This window comes from Poecilia formosa, unplaced genomic scaffold (assembly GCF_000485575.1).
Source record: "Poecilia formosa unplaced genomic scaffold, Poecilia_formosa-5.1.2 Scaffold240, whole genome shotgun sequence".
In the NCBI taxonomy this organism is placed as follows: Eukaryota; Metazoa; Chordata; class Actinopteri; order Cyprinodontiformes; family Poeciliidae; genus Poecilia; species Poecilia formosa.
Genome location: NW_006800179.1, coordinates 817,758 through 836,881, shown reverse-complemented (window position 1 = coordinate 836,881; position 19,124 = coordinate 817,758). Strand labels below are relative to the sequence as shown.

Genomic DNA, 19,124 nt, shown 5'->3' with positions numbered 1-19,124 from the left:
AAAACAGCTGAAACACTGAGTGCCTTTAAATCTCAATTTAAAACCCACCTGGTTAGAGCTGCATGGGGTTAGAGTGTGGGTTTGATGTCTTCAATGTTTTTAATGTTTTTATCTTTAGTTTTTATCTATTAATGTCACATACTGTTTTTATTTCTTTAATTATGTAAAGCAACTTGAAATGCCTCGCAGCTGAAATGTGCTATACAAATAAAATTTGATTGAATTTGAAAAGAAACAAATAAAAAAAAAACTGTGTGAGCTTTTTGTTTCCTTCACAAATGGGTAAAAATAGATGGTTTATCATCATTTTTGGCATCATAATCCAAAGTGTTTATAACTTCGTTATTCTGCCACAACTTCATCTTTGAGGTGCATAAAAAATAAAAAAAGTAAAAACCTGCAGCAAAAATGGTTTAGTAAAAATGATTTTTATTGCAGAAGTCAGAATGAAATGCAGCTGAATCAGTTTAACTACAGCACCAGTTTTACACAGAAACAAAAGCAATTCAATATTCACACCTTACAGGATTTATTAATGGCATCAAAGCATCAACAGGAATTATGTTAAGTAGCAGCTTTGTGCATCACACTGACCTAATTAACCTCAGAGGCAGAAAATACAGTAAAAGCAATAAAAACACTAAAATCAGTAAAAACGGTGAGGTTGTTCCAAAGCTAATTTTCTTTTTCCTAATTCAGAGGTTGCATCCTTCCAAGAATCTTCCAAATGTCATTAAATCATAGAAGGAAACTAAGAAACAATAAAGCAAAACTTAGTGATGTTATGTTGATGCAGATTTATGACACGTCTGAACGTTTGTTCAGACTGCAGACAGAAACGTTTCTGGTTCCAGGAGAGGAAGCAGCTCTTCTCCTAATGGACCTAAGCAGCAGTCAGAAAACCGTAATTTAATGCTGATAACCCAACAATGATGGTTCCTATGAAAGAACTTAAAGACTTTTCTGAAATAACTGGATGGTGTAGAGATGAACTCTGTATTAAGCTCAAACAAGATGAGGAAGCTGCCAAATGACTTCAGGCAGAAACAGGCCTCAGATCACATGACCTTTGGTTTGTATTTGAGTTGGCGGACTGTATGATGAGTTTGCAGTTGCAGATTTTCTCAGTTTGTATTTGTAGACGGCAAACCAGATGATCAAACCCACGAGAATCACAGCAACTGCAGCACCGGGGATGAGAAATGCTGTCAAACTGTCGACGCACACGGATTCAGAAAAGCAAAACTCTGAAAAACAAAGAAGAAATGAGAGTTACTGCAGAGAAACAAGTAAACACAGAAATCAGATTTAAGTGAATTAAAGAAGAGGGCTCCTGGATTTCTGTTTGCCCTGCTGAACTGTTGATGCTCTTAAGGTTATTTCTGGGGTTGTTTGGTTCATAGTTCAATAAAGTCCAGCAGGTATTGATAAAAATCTGTTTCTGCTGGTAGAACAAAAAAGAGACAGAATTCAACAGTTTGTTGAATATTTTAACTGTTGAGCAAATCTCCTCACAAACATTCAGTATCCCAGATTATGACATGTTATTCCACTATAGGTAACATTATATCATTATTTAGTTAAGAGGTGAAATTTTCCAGCAAAAAACTAAAAGTTGTTCTAATAAGACAAATCCAAACATCTAAGTGGAGATATCTTTGGGTTTATCCAAAAAGAGGCGGGGCTAATGTTGCAATAAGGGCCAGTACTGCCTTTGTAAATCTGTACAACTTTTATTAAAAAATACATATATATATATTTTTTACAGATTTGTTGTGATGGCATGTTCTGAGAAAAACAAATTCTTTGCCTTCTTCCAGTGCTAAATAGAAACAACCAATCAGAGCCAGGGGGCGGGGCTTAGCACTGTCAGCTAGCAGAGACATGTGAATGCTAATGCTAGTTAGCATAGCCACCAATGATGACAGATAAATGGTTTTTCTGTAACGGCAAGTTGCTTCTTTTGCATTAGCACATTGAGCAACTACTACATGAGCTTGATTGACAGCACTAAGCCCCGCCTCCTGGCTCTGGTTGCTTTTGGTGTTTTTCTTCAGACGGCAGTAGCAGCTCAGGGAGACGAAGGAGGAGATCGATCTGTTCAGAGTATCTGTCTCATAACTGGTGACAGTTTTAACAAATATTTTTTTAATAAAAATTACAAACTGCAGCTTTAATTTAACAAAACATGGTTACAAATTACATGTCATGGTTTGGGTATAAGGTGAAGGGAAACACACGGCATTCTGGGATGAGGATGGGAAAAGTGTTTATGTCTAAAACCAGTTACACAGATCCAGACACACCAGGATGAGCCAGCAGGAACAGAGGACAGGTGAGACTGAATACACAACACCAGGGGTTAAATTAATCAAAACGCATAAAACAAAAACCCAAATCCTCATAATACAGCTTTTCCTTAAGCTACAGAAACACTATAGTTTATCTTGGATAATTTACAACATCCTGGTGGTGATGATAGTAGTTAAAACAAAAGACCTGCACTGATGAGATTTAGAGCAGGAGTCCAGGACGGCACCGATCTGGACGCAGAACAAGAGTCAGGAGTTTCCCTGTTCAAGGCTCAGACAGATTGATGTTCCGCAGTTAATGAGTTTGAACTTCATCAGTAAAACAGAAGATAAAACCCTGAGATCTGTTCATCTCTAGGCTGGTGATGAACGACAGGCAGAAGGTTTGAACACCACTGATTCAGATAAACCTCAGAATCTGATGACATCTGAGGTTTTCAGGGTCACACTGTGGATGTTGCCTTCACTAATTCACTAATTAATTTTCACTTCTGCTTCAAGGACAGAGTAACATGTTAGCTGGAGAAGGGGATTGCACAATGTCTCTCTGGTGTCTCAATAAAAAAGCCTCTTATGCAACAGCTGTCGTTTTTCTTTGTGTGTTTTTGTCTTGAAATTCCCCTGAAAGCCGTGTTACCTCTCTGGTTAAGTAGTGCAGGAGCTCTGCTTCCTGTTTCCTTCAAATATCTACATACAGAGCAGCTTTGACCTTCAATCATTATGATGCCAGTTTTCTTCAGTAACTAGGCAGAAATCGGTTCACTGAACTTCATCTCCACAAAGTTCAAAGTGTGCAGTCATCTGGAGCAGATAAGTTTCCACTACAATAATAATATGAAACTTTCACATCTTCACCACAGTGGAACGTTTTTCTCCTGCAGCTTCGCTTCTCTGACTCTGGAGGTTTTGAAAAACAGAAAATTGTTTTGTTTTCTCAAGTTTTTAGTTTATCCTTTTATTCTATTTCTTTATTATTGTATAACTTAACTGTGATTAATAGACGTTTGTGTCTGTGATAAATAAAACTTTTTTTAGTTAATCTGTCTTGTTTGAGCATCAAAACTGAGTGTGAATAATGCATTTTATTTTGGACTTTAATCCAGGGAATGACATCTAAGGAGCAGAGCATGTTTCTGATAATCCACTAGCAGCGGAGCTGATTCTTCATTTAGTGCTTTACTGTCTTTTTTCCAAACAATCAAATCAATTTTCAACATCAGCTCTGACTGGCTGGAGTTCAGAATCTACTGATGTTCTGCAGGTTTTCTGACCAGAGTCCTGCTGCAGTCAAGTTGGCAAAATTAGCAGAGTTAGCAACAAAGTTAGCATCAGAGCTAGCATCAGAGCTAGCATCAGAGCTAGCATCAGAGTTAGCAATGTTCAACAACTATAAAACTGAAACGGTGAGTTAAATGTTTGCCCAAAGAATCACTTCCTGCAGTTCAAACTGTGCAGGTTTGGGGTCAACATGTCACATTAAACATGGTTTAATTTAGTGCTTTAGCATTAGCTTCTACTTTAGTGTTAACATTAGCTTCTGCTTTAGCATTAGCAGAACTAATGTTTATGATTAGTGCTTTAGGATTAATGTAATTAATGTTTTAGCGTTGCTGACATTTAGAGGAGATAAGCAGGCTTTTTACGCTTAAAATGAAAAGACATGAAGGTCAACACAGAGCAATTAGTTTGGGTAAAACAGAGAGTGGACATTATATATTGAGAACAATTAAACAAACTCCACCAATCAGAGTGTCAGAAGGTGGAAAGTCCCTACAAATGAAATATTGTGCAGACGGTTTGACAAACTAAATATTTGAGATCTGGACTCAGTTTGACTGAAGAAAATTTTCTGAAATGATGTGCTCATCACTTACCTTCAGCAACCATCATCTGAGCAGAAAGTAATGACTGAATATCTACAACCACGTCTTGGTATGACTGAATCAAACTCAGACTGCTTACTGGTTGGTGGAGGAACATCATCGAGCTCCAAGAGGCTGCAGTTCACTGCAACACAACAGGAAATACCCTGATGAGCTGAAGAAAAGCCGACATGCTCACAGAAACACGTCTCTGTGGAAGTGCTCTTACCTCTGCAGTCAACAGTCCAATCAAACTGAAGGAAGGAAACAATGAAATTTAAATCCAAACCATCATTTAAATCTGACAGATTGATGCTAAAACTGCTTAACATTTTATTTAACATTTCTTTCTCTTCCTACTTTCTTCTCTGTTGGTGAAGTTTGTTTCACTTTCAAACACTTGGTGACGTGCATCAGGTGAGGATGGCAGATCTTCAGGTCGATGTGGTCGACGGTCACGTTCTCTACCAGGCTCTCATTGACTGAAGAACCCTGGGCGATCACAACCTTAAGGAAAATGGAGTTTATCACATAATCACTTCATGTTCTGCAGCAGAGTGTGTCTCATCTCGTTGTCTTCTCTCTTTTTTCACTTACATCTCGGTCTGCCCACTGTGTGTCGCAGTCATCTGAGACGGCCCACTGGGACAGCTGGTACCTAAAGAAACGGGTTGGAAGTCGACTGACGCTGCAGTTCAGAGGTGAAAGGTCAGCAGCTGCAGGAAGCAACAGCTGCACCAAACCTGAAATAAATTAAATTAAAATTGCCTCAGAAAGTCAGAAATGCTTAGATATCAAAGAGAGAATCAACATGCGAGCACACCATCAGCCAAGTGGTCATAATGATATGCCTGATATTAGTTTTAGGCAATGTAGCAGTTATAGTTTAATCTGCGAAGTGAAAGATGCATATGCAATCATGGCACAGCTGAGAAAACAGCAGTAAGGCAGGAACAATCAGCTGCATACAGGTAGAGCTTCCTAGCTAGCAAGGTAGCATAGCATCCTGCTAGCCAACATTCCGTCTCCATTTTAAACTGGATTAAACAGGAAACAGGTCATGTTCAGATGTTGTTCTGGGTTCTTCCTCCTGGAGGAGTCGATGGATTCTCTGGGTCATTTTGGGAGGAGACGTTCATCAGGTCCGGATCGGCTAATCAGGAGAACCGGGACATTTCCCCATGGGCCGGCCTATGGCAGGCAGTTTAACATAAAATCAGTTTCCTCTATTTGTAATTACATCTAAAAATGAGCTTGGTCTAGACCAGGGGTGTCCAAAGTGGGTCCTGGAGGCCCAGTATCCTGCACGTTTTAGTTCTCTCCCTGGTGGTGTTCCTCTTAGGCCTGCTAACCAGCATCATTTGATCCAGGTGCGTTAAACCAGGGAGAGAATAAAACATGCAGGATGCCGGGCCTCAGAGACCCACTTTGGACACCCCTGGTCTAGACAACTATATTTTGACAACCCTGAAAATTTGACATGAAATCATGTGGAATCAGTTGACATTATGAAGTAATTCTTGCCTGCAATGAATCGGAAATATTTTAGAAAAATACTCTTAATTTCAAGGCTACACAGAACATCCCACTCTATTGCTGACTTAGCATGTACATTGGTAAGTATGCTTACTCCAAATGCAAGATTATAATGACATGAGTCAATACTACTAATAATATCTTATCTAAAGTGGGCTGGTCTGATGCGTGAAAATCCAGGGAAGTTTTGTGTTTTCTCCACATTTTCTGGAGACCCAAAGCCGTAGAATCGGCTTTGCAACCCGTTCCAGATGGATGGATGTCAGTAACTTTGTTTATAATCTGTTCTGGGATTTGTTTGGACATGGTGCATTACTTTTCAAACTCTTTTTCCTACTTTACGCTGTCAGAAAGATTCTGTTTAAGAAATCCTGCTTTTATTTCAGAATTATTGAGGCTTTTGGTTTAGTGGCCGGTTTTAAATCTGTTTGCTGAACTGAAACTACACCAGATTCTCAGCTTCCAATATGAACGCTCAAGTAAAAACCACATGACAACAAAATAGTAAAGATGAGACATCTGACTCAGACTAGAAAATCTGCTTATTCTATGCGACGCAGGGGAAAAACCCAGGTTGTGATTGAGGATGTGGCCCTAAAGCCGTCCACTCAAATAATATCAAGTGGCCCAGAGTCTCCCAATTAATACCAGGTAGGTCTGGCTTAAAATGATGAAACAGAAATGGTATACAAAACCTATTTATACATTCTTTTACAATATTAATAGACTTTATTATTCTAATTTAAAACCCAATAAAGCACAGGAACCCAGGACAAGAGAAGCAATGAGACCTAAGCAAAAACTGCAAACCAAATTAGTAGAAACACAAATTAATGACAAAATGTTAAAAGCAAATCCCACATTGTCTCAACCCAGTTATAAAGCTGTGCCCAATCAGCTAATTCATAAAAATAAAGAGATAAACTGTCGTTCTGGTTCCTTAGAGCTTGTGCTACAACTCCAGCTGTAGAAGACGACCTATGAGCTGAGAGCATCTAAACTACAAAACAAATGCACTCAGTGAGAAGCAACAGCAGCAATCTTAATCAGCCACACAACGGGTACATCCAGACGCTGCAGTGAGAAGCCACTGAAATGCATCCAAGAGGCAATCAGAAATCACGTCAAGTAGCAAAATATAAAAGCGACCTGACGTTACACAGGACCAGCCACAAGTGGCATCAAAGATCCATTTATTCTACCAGCAGCACAAACAGCCACGATCCGGAACTTGGTGCAGCAGCCCGATGAGCCCGGATCCAACTGCGCACAACGGACCTGAGACCCGGTGGGAATTTACAGTCACTTTTGTAAACAGTGTTTAAGTAAAATCACCCGGTTACATCCATGAGACTGTTACAACACGTGAAAGTATCTACAGTCAAGTCAATAACAGCCGTGAATACATTTAACATCCGAGTTTAAGCTGAAATCTCTTCTCACTGTTGTGAAAAGCCCCAGTGGTTCTGACGGTGAACACCGAGCCCCGTTTGCATCACCACAGTTTCAGTTGCACAGTTTTTCCTCCTCCGGTGAGATTTTGGCTTGTGCAGATCCGGTCTTATAAACTCCTCACCACTTTGTGGTTACCTGGTCGTTGCTGCTGTTTTCTGATTCTTCCTCTGACCAGAGCATCTAAACTACAACCAGTCAAACATTGAAGCCGCCAGCGGTTTAACTCAGCCGTGAACTGCCGCTACAGGAGGGACCGAGACGTTTCTAAATAATCTGAAATGCTACAGATAATAAATATAATTCAAAGACAGTTTGTTGTCACCTCTTTGGGTTTGGGAGAAATACATTCCTGAATGTTCTCGATGCGGAGCGACGACTTCTCTAATCTGCAGTAAAATTATGCAGTTTTTATTATTGTCATAGTATATGTATGTAAAAGTAATAGATATGTCATAAATACAAACTTAAGATTGTTGTGCATCTCATTTTCTGCTCATATTTCTCTTTCTTTCCTGCTCCGTAACGCAAGTAGAGACGTCTCTACCTGACCGTAAAGATTTCTCTGTTTAATAAGGAAACGACCCACCGGGAAAATATACAAGTCAAGAAAAGCATCAACTGATTCGGACCAAATAAAAGAACAAACTTCAGAAACACCGAAAACGAGTCACGTTTTCTGCGTCACTTGAGAAAACGTTTAAAAACCCGATCAGACATGCTTCTGATCCGGACGTCTTTAATTATCCAGGATCTTTGGATCTGGAGTTAAACTCACCTGTCAACGCAAGCAGCCGGCAGATCCCAGAGAGGTCCATGCCGAGCAGAAACCCCCGAACCTGTGTGATACCTGCCGGTTTCTGGTTGTGGTTCTCTGTCCGCCTCCTCCCCGCCTGCATGAAGAGCTGCAGCTCAGAGTCTCTTTTCTGTCTCGTCCCGCCCCTTGCGGCTGCTTTGTCTTTAACAAGTCACCCGATGCCGACTATTTTCATTGTTTTATGAATTTGTTTGAGCTTTAAATATGTTTACCAACTTGATTTTTATCAGCTTTTTATTATGCATTAAAATAGCATTATTATAAATATGCAAACAGTATCACATACAGGTCCTTCTCAAAAAATTAGCATGTTGTGATAAAGTTCATTATTTTCCATAATGTAATGATGAAAATTTCATTTTTACTGTTCATCTCATCAAAAGCATATAAACTGTACAAACAATTGCGACAGGCAATGATTTAGGTTTTCTTGCCTAAATGTCTATTTTAGAGGACATTTCATCTGGCAGAGTGAGCGGTGAGCTGAGAGGTGATGATGAGAGGTGAGCTGAGAGGTGAGCTGAGAGGTGATGATGAGTCAGGTGAGCATCATCAGATCGTTTCTCCTCTGTCTGCGCTGTGGTGCAAACCCCACGTCACCACGGCCATGTTTTACTTCCTGAAGCCGACAGAAACGGATGCATGCACAAATTTAAAAAATCTGGTGTAAACAGTAAGTTCACAGAGGTAAAAGCAGATGTTAGTTATTTTAAATTACTCAGTTACATTTACTTCAGTAACTTCATGGGAAAAAATACTTTGAGTATTTTTATTAGGCTGCACTTTTTACTTTTACTTGAGTAATTTATTATGAAGTATTATTGCTCTTACTTGAGTATCATTTCTGGTTAGTCAAACCCAAGGTTGTTCAAAGTGTGGCCTAGGGGCCACATGTGGTCCTTGAAATGATTTTGATTGGCCCATTAGCCAAAAACTGAAAATATTTCAGTTCAATTCAGATTTATTCAAGTCCATGTTACTTTATGCTGTAATAATGTAATATTGTTGACAATGTTACAGCAAAGACATATTTTCTATATTTTACATATACATACATTTGTGTATACAGGTCCTTCTCAAGAAATTAGCATATTGTGATAAAGTTCATTATTTTCCATAATGTAATGATAAAAATTAAACTCATATATTTTAGATTCATTGCACACCAACTGAAATATTTCAGGTCTTTTATTGTTTTAATACTGATGATTTTGGCATACAGCTCATGAAAACCCAAAATCGACTTTTTTGGGGGGCATCGACTTTTTGGGGGGCAAAATTAATGTATGTAGCTGAAAATAGACACCAACATCGGTAGCCTACAGGCTACTTGTTAAGCTTAAGGTTCTGCATTGATATTAGCTAGTCATCTTTTAGCTAACATTACCTGCACCCAACAGCTTTACTCAACAGGCGGTTAGTTTGGAGGGAAAAACTGTGAAAAGTTCTTTGCGTTTTGCTGGTTTGCTGCCGTGATTCTAACACAAACCTACGTAGCTCCGCCCAGCAGCAGCAGGTCTCCTTCACAGGTGGAAACCCAGCGGCGAAGCGCTCATGTTGCGTTTAAAGGCGGCTCGGAAAAACAGGTTACAACATGTTAACAACGGATTAAACAGTTTTAACTGCTGATAAAAGTGACAGAGGACACAGATATGGGAAGTGTGGAAGCCTCTACTGTATCAAATTGACAGAGGAATAACAGAGAGTTGGCCATTCTAAGGTAAAAACCCAGCGCATACAGTGTTCATGTTTTTTTTTTCATCCAGACGGCTTCCCGCGCCCCCCCTGCAATGACACGGCGCCCCCGCCCCACAGTTTGGGAACCTCTGCATTAGAGTATTTACGTTGCAACCCCCCGTCATCCCCTCCTTCTGCAGGTGCAGTGATAGTGTAGAAACCCTCCGACAATATCCTGCAGGCCAGGCGCCCCTGTGTGTGTGTGTGTGTGTGTGTGTGCCATAGCAAGGCAGCGTGCTGTTTTGTACTTCGGAGCAGTGTGCGCTCGTTTTGGGTGAACGTCGAGGCTGAAGGTTGTGCTGCGTCAGAGCGGGGCGGGGATTCAACCAAAACTGGATCTTAGTTACTTCCGTGTTCTGTCAGCTGCTCTGAGTCGCTCAGCGCCATCATCCAGTTCACCACATATTTCTTCATCATGCTGTCAGGATTTCTGTGGGATTAACCGAAAGCTTTCCGTTTTTCATCTAGAGGAGCGTGTTAAGAGTTGGTCAAACCAGCGATGAATTTTCCTGTGGAGATAATTTCGGATTTGGATCGAATTATGCGCCTGATTTTGGTTGTTCAGACCAAGGCCCGTCTGACGGAGGGGGGTGAGAGGAGGAGGCTGGGCTTTGTCACGTGGCCAGCCTCCTCCCTCCTCCGTAGCCAGGAGGAGCTTCCTCCACTGGCCGCTGCTATTTATGACCCTCCGACTTCTGCTGCACTTTGCGATCCTCCAACCTGTCCGCTGGTCGTCAGATCATCACAGTGAGTAACTAAGTTACAGTTGTACTGGGCATTAATTTTAATATTAAAATAATTATTTTTAAAAAATGTGTTCTTGTTCGCTGCAGATATTGCTCATAAAGCCACATAAAGTCTTTAAATCGGTTTGTATAGATTAAAATAAAAGTATATTGCTCTATTGAAAACGTATGTACAACGCAGAGGTTAATTGTAATTAATCTTTGTAAAATTATATCAATGAAAAGAATATAATGACGCAAATTCCTGGTAACTATTATTTTGATTAGCGCGCAGGTTTCTGCACTTTTTTTCCCTCATCCTTCAGTTCAACGTCTGGCTCTTTTCTCCTCCAGCGCAGGACTGGGACAAAAAACTATGACCCTGGCTCTTCTATAATTATTTCTACAGTTTGAGAAGGCGCATGGTATACCAGAGGACGTGCAGTTTTAGAAGTTTATCACAGTTTGCCGCAGACTGTAGAGTTTCAGTCTTACCTTAGGAACCATGTGAGCAGTCTTTGGTCAGATCACTGCGCTGCGTAAAGGCTACGCCCCTTTGATGATTACACATCATCGGCGCCCTCCTCCCGATCCCGCTTTCTCTTCAATTGTTTATTTACGATTAATCTATTAGTATGATTTGTTATTTAAATGGCCATTTATATTATTTATGCTAATACTATGACATATGAAAAAACATATCCAAACTCGGGTTTTCTGGTGGCAGTCTAGCTGTTGATTCACTGACGTTACTGCCTTAATCATTTTCCATCCATCCATCCATCCATTTTCTTTACACCCTTGTCCCTCAGTGAGGTCGGGAGGTGCTGGTGCCCATCTCCAGCTAACGGTTCGGGCGAGAGGGGGAGGAGGGGGGGTCACCTGGACAGGTTGCCAGTCTGTCGCAGCCTTAATCATTTTGAAAAGCTTTTCTTCATCCCTCTTCCGATTTTTTTTTTGTTTTTGTTTTTTTTGTGCCTGGCCCGAAGTCCGAATTCAAAAAGGAGCGGAAGTATTTAAAGAGACAGAGGCCCAATTTCAAGGAGCTAAATCGGGAAGTAAAATTTCACTTAAGACATATTTGGTAATTTCAGTCAAAGTTCAAGAAACGTTATCCAGTTACTTTCATTCTCAAAAGTAATTTAACAATGAAATTTCAAAATCATGATGCACAACAGAGCCTGGGACAATCAGCAATTAATCCATTAAGCAGGAATTAGAACAAACTAGAATCCAGAAAAACTCGGTTCATCTAGACAAACTACCTTAGATCCACATTTGGCATAAAAATTTTAAAATCAGAGCAAGACCCAGAGGAACTGCTGTCAGGTAATAAATCTAGACCAAACTTAGGAAATATATCTACTTTAGAGAACCAAACATGGAGAACCAACTAGTTTCATCAGAACTAGAATCCAGAGAAACCCCTAAATGTCAGACTAATTATTCTTATTAAACAAGAGGAACCAATATGTCGTTTTTACCTTTTTGTCTTTTTGTTTGTATTTCCACTAATTCATGTCAAACACTTTGAATTGCTTTGTTGCTGACAAAGAACTGTAAATAAAATTACCTTACCTTAAATCCATGAAGAATTAAAATGAGCTTCATCATTTCCAGTCTGATAATTTTTGAAAGGCAGTTTAGTTTTTAGAGTCTTTGTAATCCATTTTATTCACAGTTTCACTTGTGTGTGGTTTTTATTACCATTTTATTTATTGTTTTTGGTTGTATTTTAATTGGACATGTGCATTTTTTCCAGTTTTATTAATTGTTCTTTAAAAAAATAAAGTTTATTGTTCGTTTAGATGGCGAACTTGTATTATAATATCATTATCAAAAACTCCAAAAACAGTATAATTTAGTGATTATTTTTGAGACAATTTATTTTCCAGGAAAATGTGTTTTAGTGACAGGTGTGTCCACTACCTGGATGCCTTTCAGCCTAATTCTGTCCTTTCTGCAAATTGCCTCCATCTATGTCTCTTTGAAGATTATTAGTTTATAACCTTTAATTTAATGCACTTTACATGAAGCAAAAATGAAAATTGAACAACAGAGGAAGTTGAATCTGACCTTTTGTCCTGCAGACTCAGACATGTTCCTCCATGTTTTCCTGCTGAGTGTTGCTGTGACGGCTCCAGCTTCCGCCGCCACCCGGAAGCTGCAGGTCAGAGTTAGAAACCAAACAGAAACAAACCGTCAGATTTATGAATGATGGGAAACAAGCAGGAACTCTGACATCCTCCTGCCTTTCAGACCAACTTGACCTGCTTCAGGTCCTCGGATCCGGCAGCCGTGATCGCCACGCAGCTCCACGGTAACCATGACGACCAGAGGTTCCTGTGGACGAAGGATCCAGATTCCGCTCCTCTTCCTCAGTGCTCCTCTTCCTCTTTCTCCCCTCCTTCGTCCCGCTGTGAGGTCTGTCATCTCGGGCAGGTCTTCATCATCTGCGCCGACCTGCCGGATGGAGCCGTTCTGTACCTGGAGCGACCCGGAGTCCCTTACCGGACCGAGCGGAGCGGTAAGGACCGGCAGCACAACTCTGGACCGAATCTATTTATCATTTATTTAAAAAATAATATTTCAGGAAATCCAGCTGAGAGAAAAAAAGAAGAAAAAAACCGGATGCGTTTCCATTACAAATGTGCCTAAATTCTGCTAACGTCGAAAAAACATAATTTTGTCATGTTTCAATAAAATGAAATTGAAATCACTCGTGAATAAACTGATTCACGTGACAAGTCATTAGAAACCATAACGGTGTCGCATTGAAACGGCCCGGCTCGTTCAGCTCATTGAGACATTAATTAGCCTCTCAGCACCAGACATGAAATGATTTCAGGGCCAACCTGAAAAGCGGAGCTGGGTGGAAAAGTCGGCTCAGGCCCACCGACCCGTCTGCTGTTACAGCCAGGAGACTCTGGGCCCGGTACCACTTCCACTGTGCCTCGGGACAAAGAACAATTTTTACAATAAGTAAAATGACAGATTATCCCTCCAGGAAAAGTGGAGGGGACGTCACAGATGTAAACAGTTTCTCATCATCTATCAGGTTGTTATATTTGAGAAAACTCCGCGTACGCGGTGTTGGTGTAATTATAGTCGGTGATTTTAAAGAACATTTATGGATTCAACATGTTGGAGTGAAGCACAGCCTCTTCTGAACTGTGTGACGCTGCAGCTCCGGTGCAGCAGCTGCACCGGAGCTGCAGCGGTGCGAAAAGGTGTCTCAGTTTTGCGGAAAATAATTTAAATACGGCTGAACAAAAAACAACAACAAAAAAATCTCATATAGCAAAAAGATGTTTTATTGAAAAATCCGAGTTATTTCAAAATTGGCGTTTTTTCCATTAAGCCCATTTATTTCCATAATTTCAATCTTTACAGTTTTATGGTCAGTGGAAACGCACTGGCTCATGAAGGATCAGCTGCCCATCGGCTGTCAGCGCATTTAAAGCAGCCAAACCGTTGATCACTCTAGTTGTTCTGGCCTGAAACCTCCAGTGGCCTCCGCTTCTAAAAATGAGTCATTAATGGCCTCAAATATCTGAAATATGATCACACATTTAAATATGCGGTTAAATTATGATTAATAATCACACTGTGTCAGCCAGTGAAATCGAAGTGATGCTTTCTAGGATGAACTTCTGCTTTATTTCATCAGTCAGTTTGTGTCTGAATTAACTCAGAAATGACTCGCTGTCTCTCTGATTGGACCTGATGCAGCAGAAACACTTTGCTGCTCAGCCGAATCCATCGAGAAGCAAAGAAAGACCCTGAAAAGCAGATTATTTTGTTTTTAAATGAATTTATTAATCTAAGCTGTCCCTTATATATATATGTTACTAAACATCTCTTTTAGTAGCATCTCGTTGCCTATTTTTAAGAAATCCAGTGGAACCAATTCTGACATCCTGATTTCAGACTGGAGCCGATTCCAGGCTGCCCTCACACAGAAAGCTTCTTCCCTTTTTCAGAACATGCAGAAGAAAAATGTTGTTAGAGCTAAAGGATGGGAATTAACAGACACTCGCACCTGTGCATGCTTGTAATTTTAATGTATTTTTTCTACTCTAAGTTTATAAGTTTATATGTCATGTGTTTTTCTGAGAGCATTGAAACAAAGTCAAACTCCTCGTTAAGTGAATGAAGCTGATCGTGTTGCTCTGTTCCAGCCTGCCCGGTGCCGCCCGCTGCTGTTGAGCCTCCCGCAGGTAAAATCCCGCCCAGGTGACTCTTTACCTGATCTTTACTTCTGACTGCAGCATTATTCAACAAATCTGCTGGTGTTTAGCTTTAAAAACGTAAAAACTGGATTCTGAGTTAATTCATTCAAGACTATCACAAAATTATACTAAAGTAGCAGCGCTTCAATGTATTTTACTCATGTAGAATTAAACAATGGCCAACATCTATGTTAAACAAATAGATGACTGTAGTACTGAATAACTGATTTAATTTCAGTTAAATTTAATCAGATGGAAAATAAAGTTGTGCAAATTCCGGTTATTTTAGAGAATAGAATCATAAATTGGTTAAAAAAGAGAGAAAATCAATAACGATAATAAATTCAGGCAGAAAAAAAATATTGACTTTTTTTTTCTTTTTTTTTTACAACATAAAGTTTCTGAACCCAAACTTACCGGAGGTAAATTACAGGATGTGTTGCTCTAGTCTTACCAACCAATCAGGGAGCCGCATTCACACACCGCTCAGCAGCAACTTGAGGTTTAATGTTCAGGGGCAAATCAACATGAGGCAGCGGGAGCTGAGCACCCAACTGTCAGATGAATGGATGATTACTCCACCCAAACAGAGATAAATACAATACAGTGATAAAACCTACCGTTTACTGTGAAAACGTAAAATGGAAAATAACAGAACAATAGCGATTTTGTACAAACACGATGTCTCACTCTGACATAAACTGTGTGTCTGGTACAATTCTGAGGTTAAAACCTCATTCAGTGCTAACAACGACTTTCGACCAAGAATGAAAGTATTGTTACTTCAAAATATTATCAGTCAAGTAAAAGTAAAAAGTTCGGTACAATAAAAATACTCCTAGGTGTTTTTTTTTAAGTAAATGAAGCTAAAGGGGTAGGGTTAGGGTTTTATGGGTTTTATGGGTTTTATGCTCTCCGATCTGTTTTCAGTTCTGGATGAACCCAGACTGCCCCCTGCTGGTAAGTTTTAGTCACTTCATCTGTGGGGATGACAGTAATGTAGGTAACTTTGGGGTTCTTTCAGGTATAGAAGATCTAAAAATCTGATAGTCTAAACTTCTATGGAAAAAAAGGCAAATGGAATAAACAGCCCAACTTCTGACACCTAGCATAGTGTGCTAGCAGCAACATCTGTTGCTATTCTTACATTTACTCTTCTGATGACTAAAAGATGCATGCAGGGAAAAAATATTCATTATTCATCAGTAGAAGATCTTTAAAGACCATATGGACACAATATTTTAGTGACATTTATTAATTAAAATATTTTTCTGACATCCTCTGGTACAAGTGTAGGACAGACATTTACCTCCAGCGGTACAGGCAGGAATTAAAGAGCTCTGTATCATAGAATTGAGAATAGACAACCTATTATTTATTATTATTATTATTTATTTATTTAAAACTTAAATTAGCTGCCAAAAGCTGAAACACTTCCAGAAGTAAAAGAAATGTATCTCAGAGTATCCGTCATAATTAAATCATATTTCTGTCTGGATCTTGATGGTTTCAGCTTCAACATGTTCCTCAGCGCTGACTCTCTCTCTCCTCTGTCTTGATGAAGCTTCATATCTTTGCTCACCTGTTGCCAGGTGTGCCACAGATTATTCATGTTTAGGTTTGAATCAGATCCCGTTTCTGCTCCAGAATCGTCTCTCTGACCTGAATTCAGTCTGACTTCATGTTTCTGCAGATGAGAACACAAGAAATCACTTTGCTGCTGTTGCCTCTCTGATCCTCCTCATCCTCTTCCTCATCCTCATCCTCACTGCGGTGGCTCATGGGTCGCAGCAGGTGGGTCTTTCTGAGGCAGAATAGTAATAAAGTTGGAATCAAGGCAAGAGGGACAGTTGAGGCCTGATGCACCACATCACACTTTGACATGTTAACCAGTCATACAAAATAATTATATAAACAGCAACTATTAATTATTATTATGCATGTTATGTCATTTGGGAAAACTATATTTAAAGAAATGTAAATATGATTATCAAGCTTTTCTAAGCACTTACCACTTCAGAAAGTAACTATTGTACAACAAATTTATTGGAAAAAAAACAGACTTTAGTTCCTTAATTTCTATTAAAGCTATAGAATTTAACTTTTATAAAATATATATATTTTTTACATATTTCTTGAAACTGTCAGTGTGTCATGACAGAATGTTATGAGACAGATAATCTGTGAAAAATCGAGCTGCTCTGTCTTCTCCCAGTAACTGCAAACAACCAATCAGAGCCAGGAGGCGGAGCTTAGCGCTGTCAATCATTCTCTTGCTTTCTGCTACAATGCAGCACAGCCTGTCCTGAATCCTGAAGCTAGCTAGCATGGCCACTGATGACAGCGGATGGACAGTTATCCTGTAACAGTAAATTGTTTCTCCACCATTTGCACATCTAACAACGAGTGCATTCGGTTGACTGAGTCTCAAAAAACTACAATCATAAATTAGTTGATGGGAACCACATGAAATCTGGTCAGAAGTTCCTGTTCTGGTCAGAAATATTTAGCTGCAGCGATGAGGGTTGCCAGGTCTGGAAGACATCCACCAATTAAGCATCTTCTGTCAGATTGTTAGTGTCTCTCACAAACCACCAACCAGGCCCAGAGAATCAGACGGATCATGTTGACACCAGACGGGTTCTGTTTAGCTCACTGGTTCTGTTGACCTTCATCGTCTGACTGAATTTAAATCGGACTCTGTGTGTTTTTATGTTCCAGGACGGTTCTGGTGGAACAGCAGAACCTCCACATGATCTAGAGATGTTTTATCAAACCAGACAGCTGAATGTTTCAAATGGACCCTGACTCGGTGAGTTCTGTAGGTTATCACCAACTGTTTTCACATTTCAACCCAGCTGACCCTCAGCAGAACCTCAGAGTGGCGATAATCTCTGTCTGCATACCACCTCAATGTTTCTGGGTTGGCAGATGATGAAGTTCTGGTTCCAACAGAACCGGGTCTACTGGACCATGAGGTGTGAGAACACCTTGATTGTGAGGATGAGCTCAGGTCCAGAGATACAGACGTTCCTGGGAGCAGAAGCTCCTGCAGCTGCACTTTATTGTTGTGTTGGTGAATTCCTGGAGCCGCTTTTTGTTTGAACATTACAACTTTATTGTCTGACTTTTGATTTATTAATTTTCTCACTAATAACCTGAATGTCTCTGTGTTCACAGGACCGAAACCTGGAGGAGCGACCGCTGGCCAAACTGCCCCAACTTTCAACAGAAATCAGGTCATCAGATGAAGTTGACGACACATTCACGCTTTTAGATAGATTTTTACCCAGAATGCAAATGGAAAAAACCGTGAGTGAAACAGTGACTGGGACTGACGAGTATATATTCCATTGAGGGAAAGTTAGTTTCACATCTGCTCAAGAGCCCCCTGGTGGTTGAAGAAAAATCCACATGTAAACCAGAAAATACAATATATGAAAAAAAACACTGAATGCTCTCTGGTATGAGGAGGCGGGCCGGATCCGGCATTGTTCAGGGGGCCGGACCAAATGACGTGGCGGGCCGGATCCGGCCCGCGGGCCGTAGCTTGGGGACCCCTGGTATAAACCCTCAAATCTGAATGGCAAGTTTCTCTGCCATTAAGCCAGTTTGATAAAGTTACATCATCTACATTTATAAGCTAAATAAAACTGTAAACATTTGGTTTTTATTATCACTTCCATTTTTCCTTCTTACTTCATTTATTCAATTCAATAATTAATATGAATTCTTCATCTGACAACTAGAATTCAAGTGTCCGTAAATTGATGTGAAAGCTTTTTCATTATGCAACAGTAATCATAGTTTGGATGACTGAGAGAATAAATATATATTCACCATAAACTGATCTCATTCCTTTTTTAATGAGGTTTGCTTCATTCAAACAGAAAGATGTTAAACTGATAAGTATATAGTTTATTAAATGAGAATATTGTGATTTTAACACATTCATCATCTGTAACCTGTAGTAGTGAAGCTTCAAACTTTCCTACAGCATCCAGTCCAAGTATGTCCTTATTTCACTGATATTATGTTGAACCAAAACACATGAATGAGAATCAGTTTTCCAGACTGTTGGGTCGTCTAAAGTGATTACCATCATTTACAGATTAATTTCTACAAGAATCTGAGAATTCTGTTGGATTCATTTAAATATTGCATGTTTAGTTTATTATTGAGCAGATAAAATACATTTGTGTTAAGTTTTTATTTAAAAACCAAAGATGAAGTTATTATCTTTGGACGTAAACAGGAAGGATCTGGAGTCAACGCACGGCTTCAGTTGTTGCAGCTGAATAATCAGGATGGACTCTGACAAAGCTGAAATGTGAAATGCTGTACAAATAAACTTGATTAAAAATATTTGATCAATGATCTGGGACAGAGGTCCTAGATCAAGTTGGGGGTCCTTCCTCCATCTCTCCATCAGTTTGGGGGCCCAGGCTGAA

The 19,124-nt window shown here is 39.8% G+C and overlaps 2 protein-coding genes across 2 annotated transcripts; one reads left to right on the top strand and one right to left on the bottom strand.

Annotated features, from left to right (window-relative positions):
* Window positions 1-411: 411 nt before the first annotated feature.
* On the bottom strand, window positions 412-10,133 carry LOC103150032 (uncharacterized). Its single transcript, XM_007569458.1, has 7 exons — window positions 10,064-10,133; window positions 7,941-8,120; window positions 4,772-4,917; window positions 4,535-4,681; window positions 4,404-4,428; window positions 4,275-4,319; window positions 412-1,247 (listed from the first exon to the last, which is right to left on the bottom strand). The coding sequence occupies exons 1-7, from the start codon at window positions 10,131-10,133 to the stop codon at window positions 1,054-1,056; spliced, it is 807 nt and encodes a 268-aa protein (XP_007569520.1). The 3' UTR covers window positions 412-1,053.
* LOC103150009 (uncharacterized) lies at window positions 10,074-18,012 on the top strand. The gene is made up of 7 exons (XM_007569432.2): window positions 10,074-10,463; window positions 12,532-12,611; window positions 12,701-12,968; window positions 14,623-14,661; window positions 16,367-16,467; window positions 17,395-17,485; window positions 17,854-18,012. The coding sequence occupies exons 1-6, from the start codon at window positions 10,397-10,399 to the stop codon at window positions 17,479-17,481; spliced, it is 642 nt and encodes a 213-aa protein (XP_007569494.1). The 5' UTR covers window positions 10,074-10,396; the 3' UTR covers window positions 17,482-17,485; window positions 17,854-18,012.
* Window positions 18,013-19,124: the final 1,112 nt, after the last annotated feature.

Coding starts and splice junctions, on each gene's coding strand:
- LOC103150032 (XM_007569458.1), bottom strand. CDS start 10,133: ATGATGAAGAAATATGTGGTGAACTGGATGATGGCGCTGAGCGACTCA. Junction 8,121..10,063: donor GCAGCTGACAGAACACGGAA/GTAACTAAGATC, acceptor GACTTGTTAAAG/ACAAAGCAGCCGCAAGGGGC. Junction 4,429..4,534: donor CTTCACCAACAGAGAAGAAA/GTAGGAAGAGAA, acceptor TCCTTCCTTCAG/TTTGATTGGACTGTTGACTG.
- LOC103150009 (XM_007569432.2), top strand. CDS start 10,397: ATGACCCTCCGACTTCTGCTGCACTTTGCGATCCTCCAACCTGTCCGC. Junction 10,464..12,531: donor CTGGTCGTCAGATCATCACA/GTGAGTAACTAA, acceptor TTTGTCCTGCAG/ACTCAGACATGTTCCTCCAT. Junction 12,969..14,622: donor TTACCGGACCGAGCGGAGCG/GTAAGGACCGGC, acceptor GCTCTGTTCCAG/CCTGCCCGGTGCCGCCCGCT.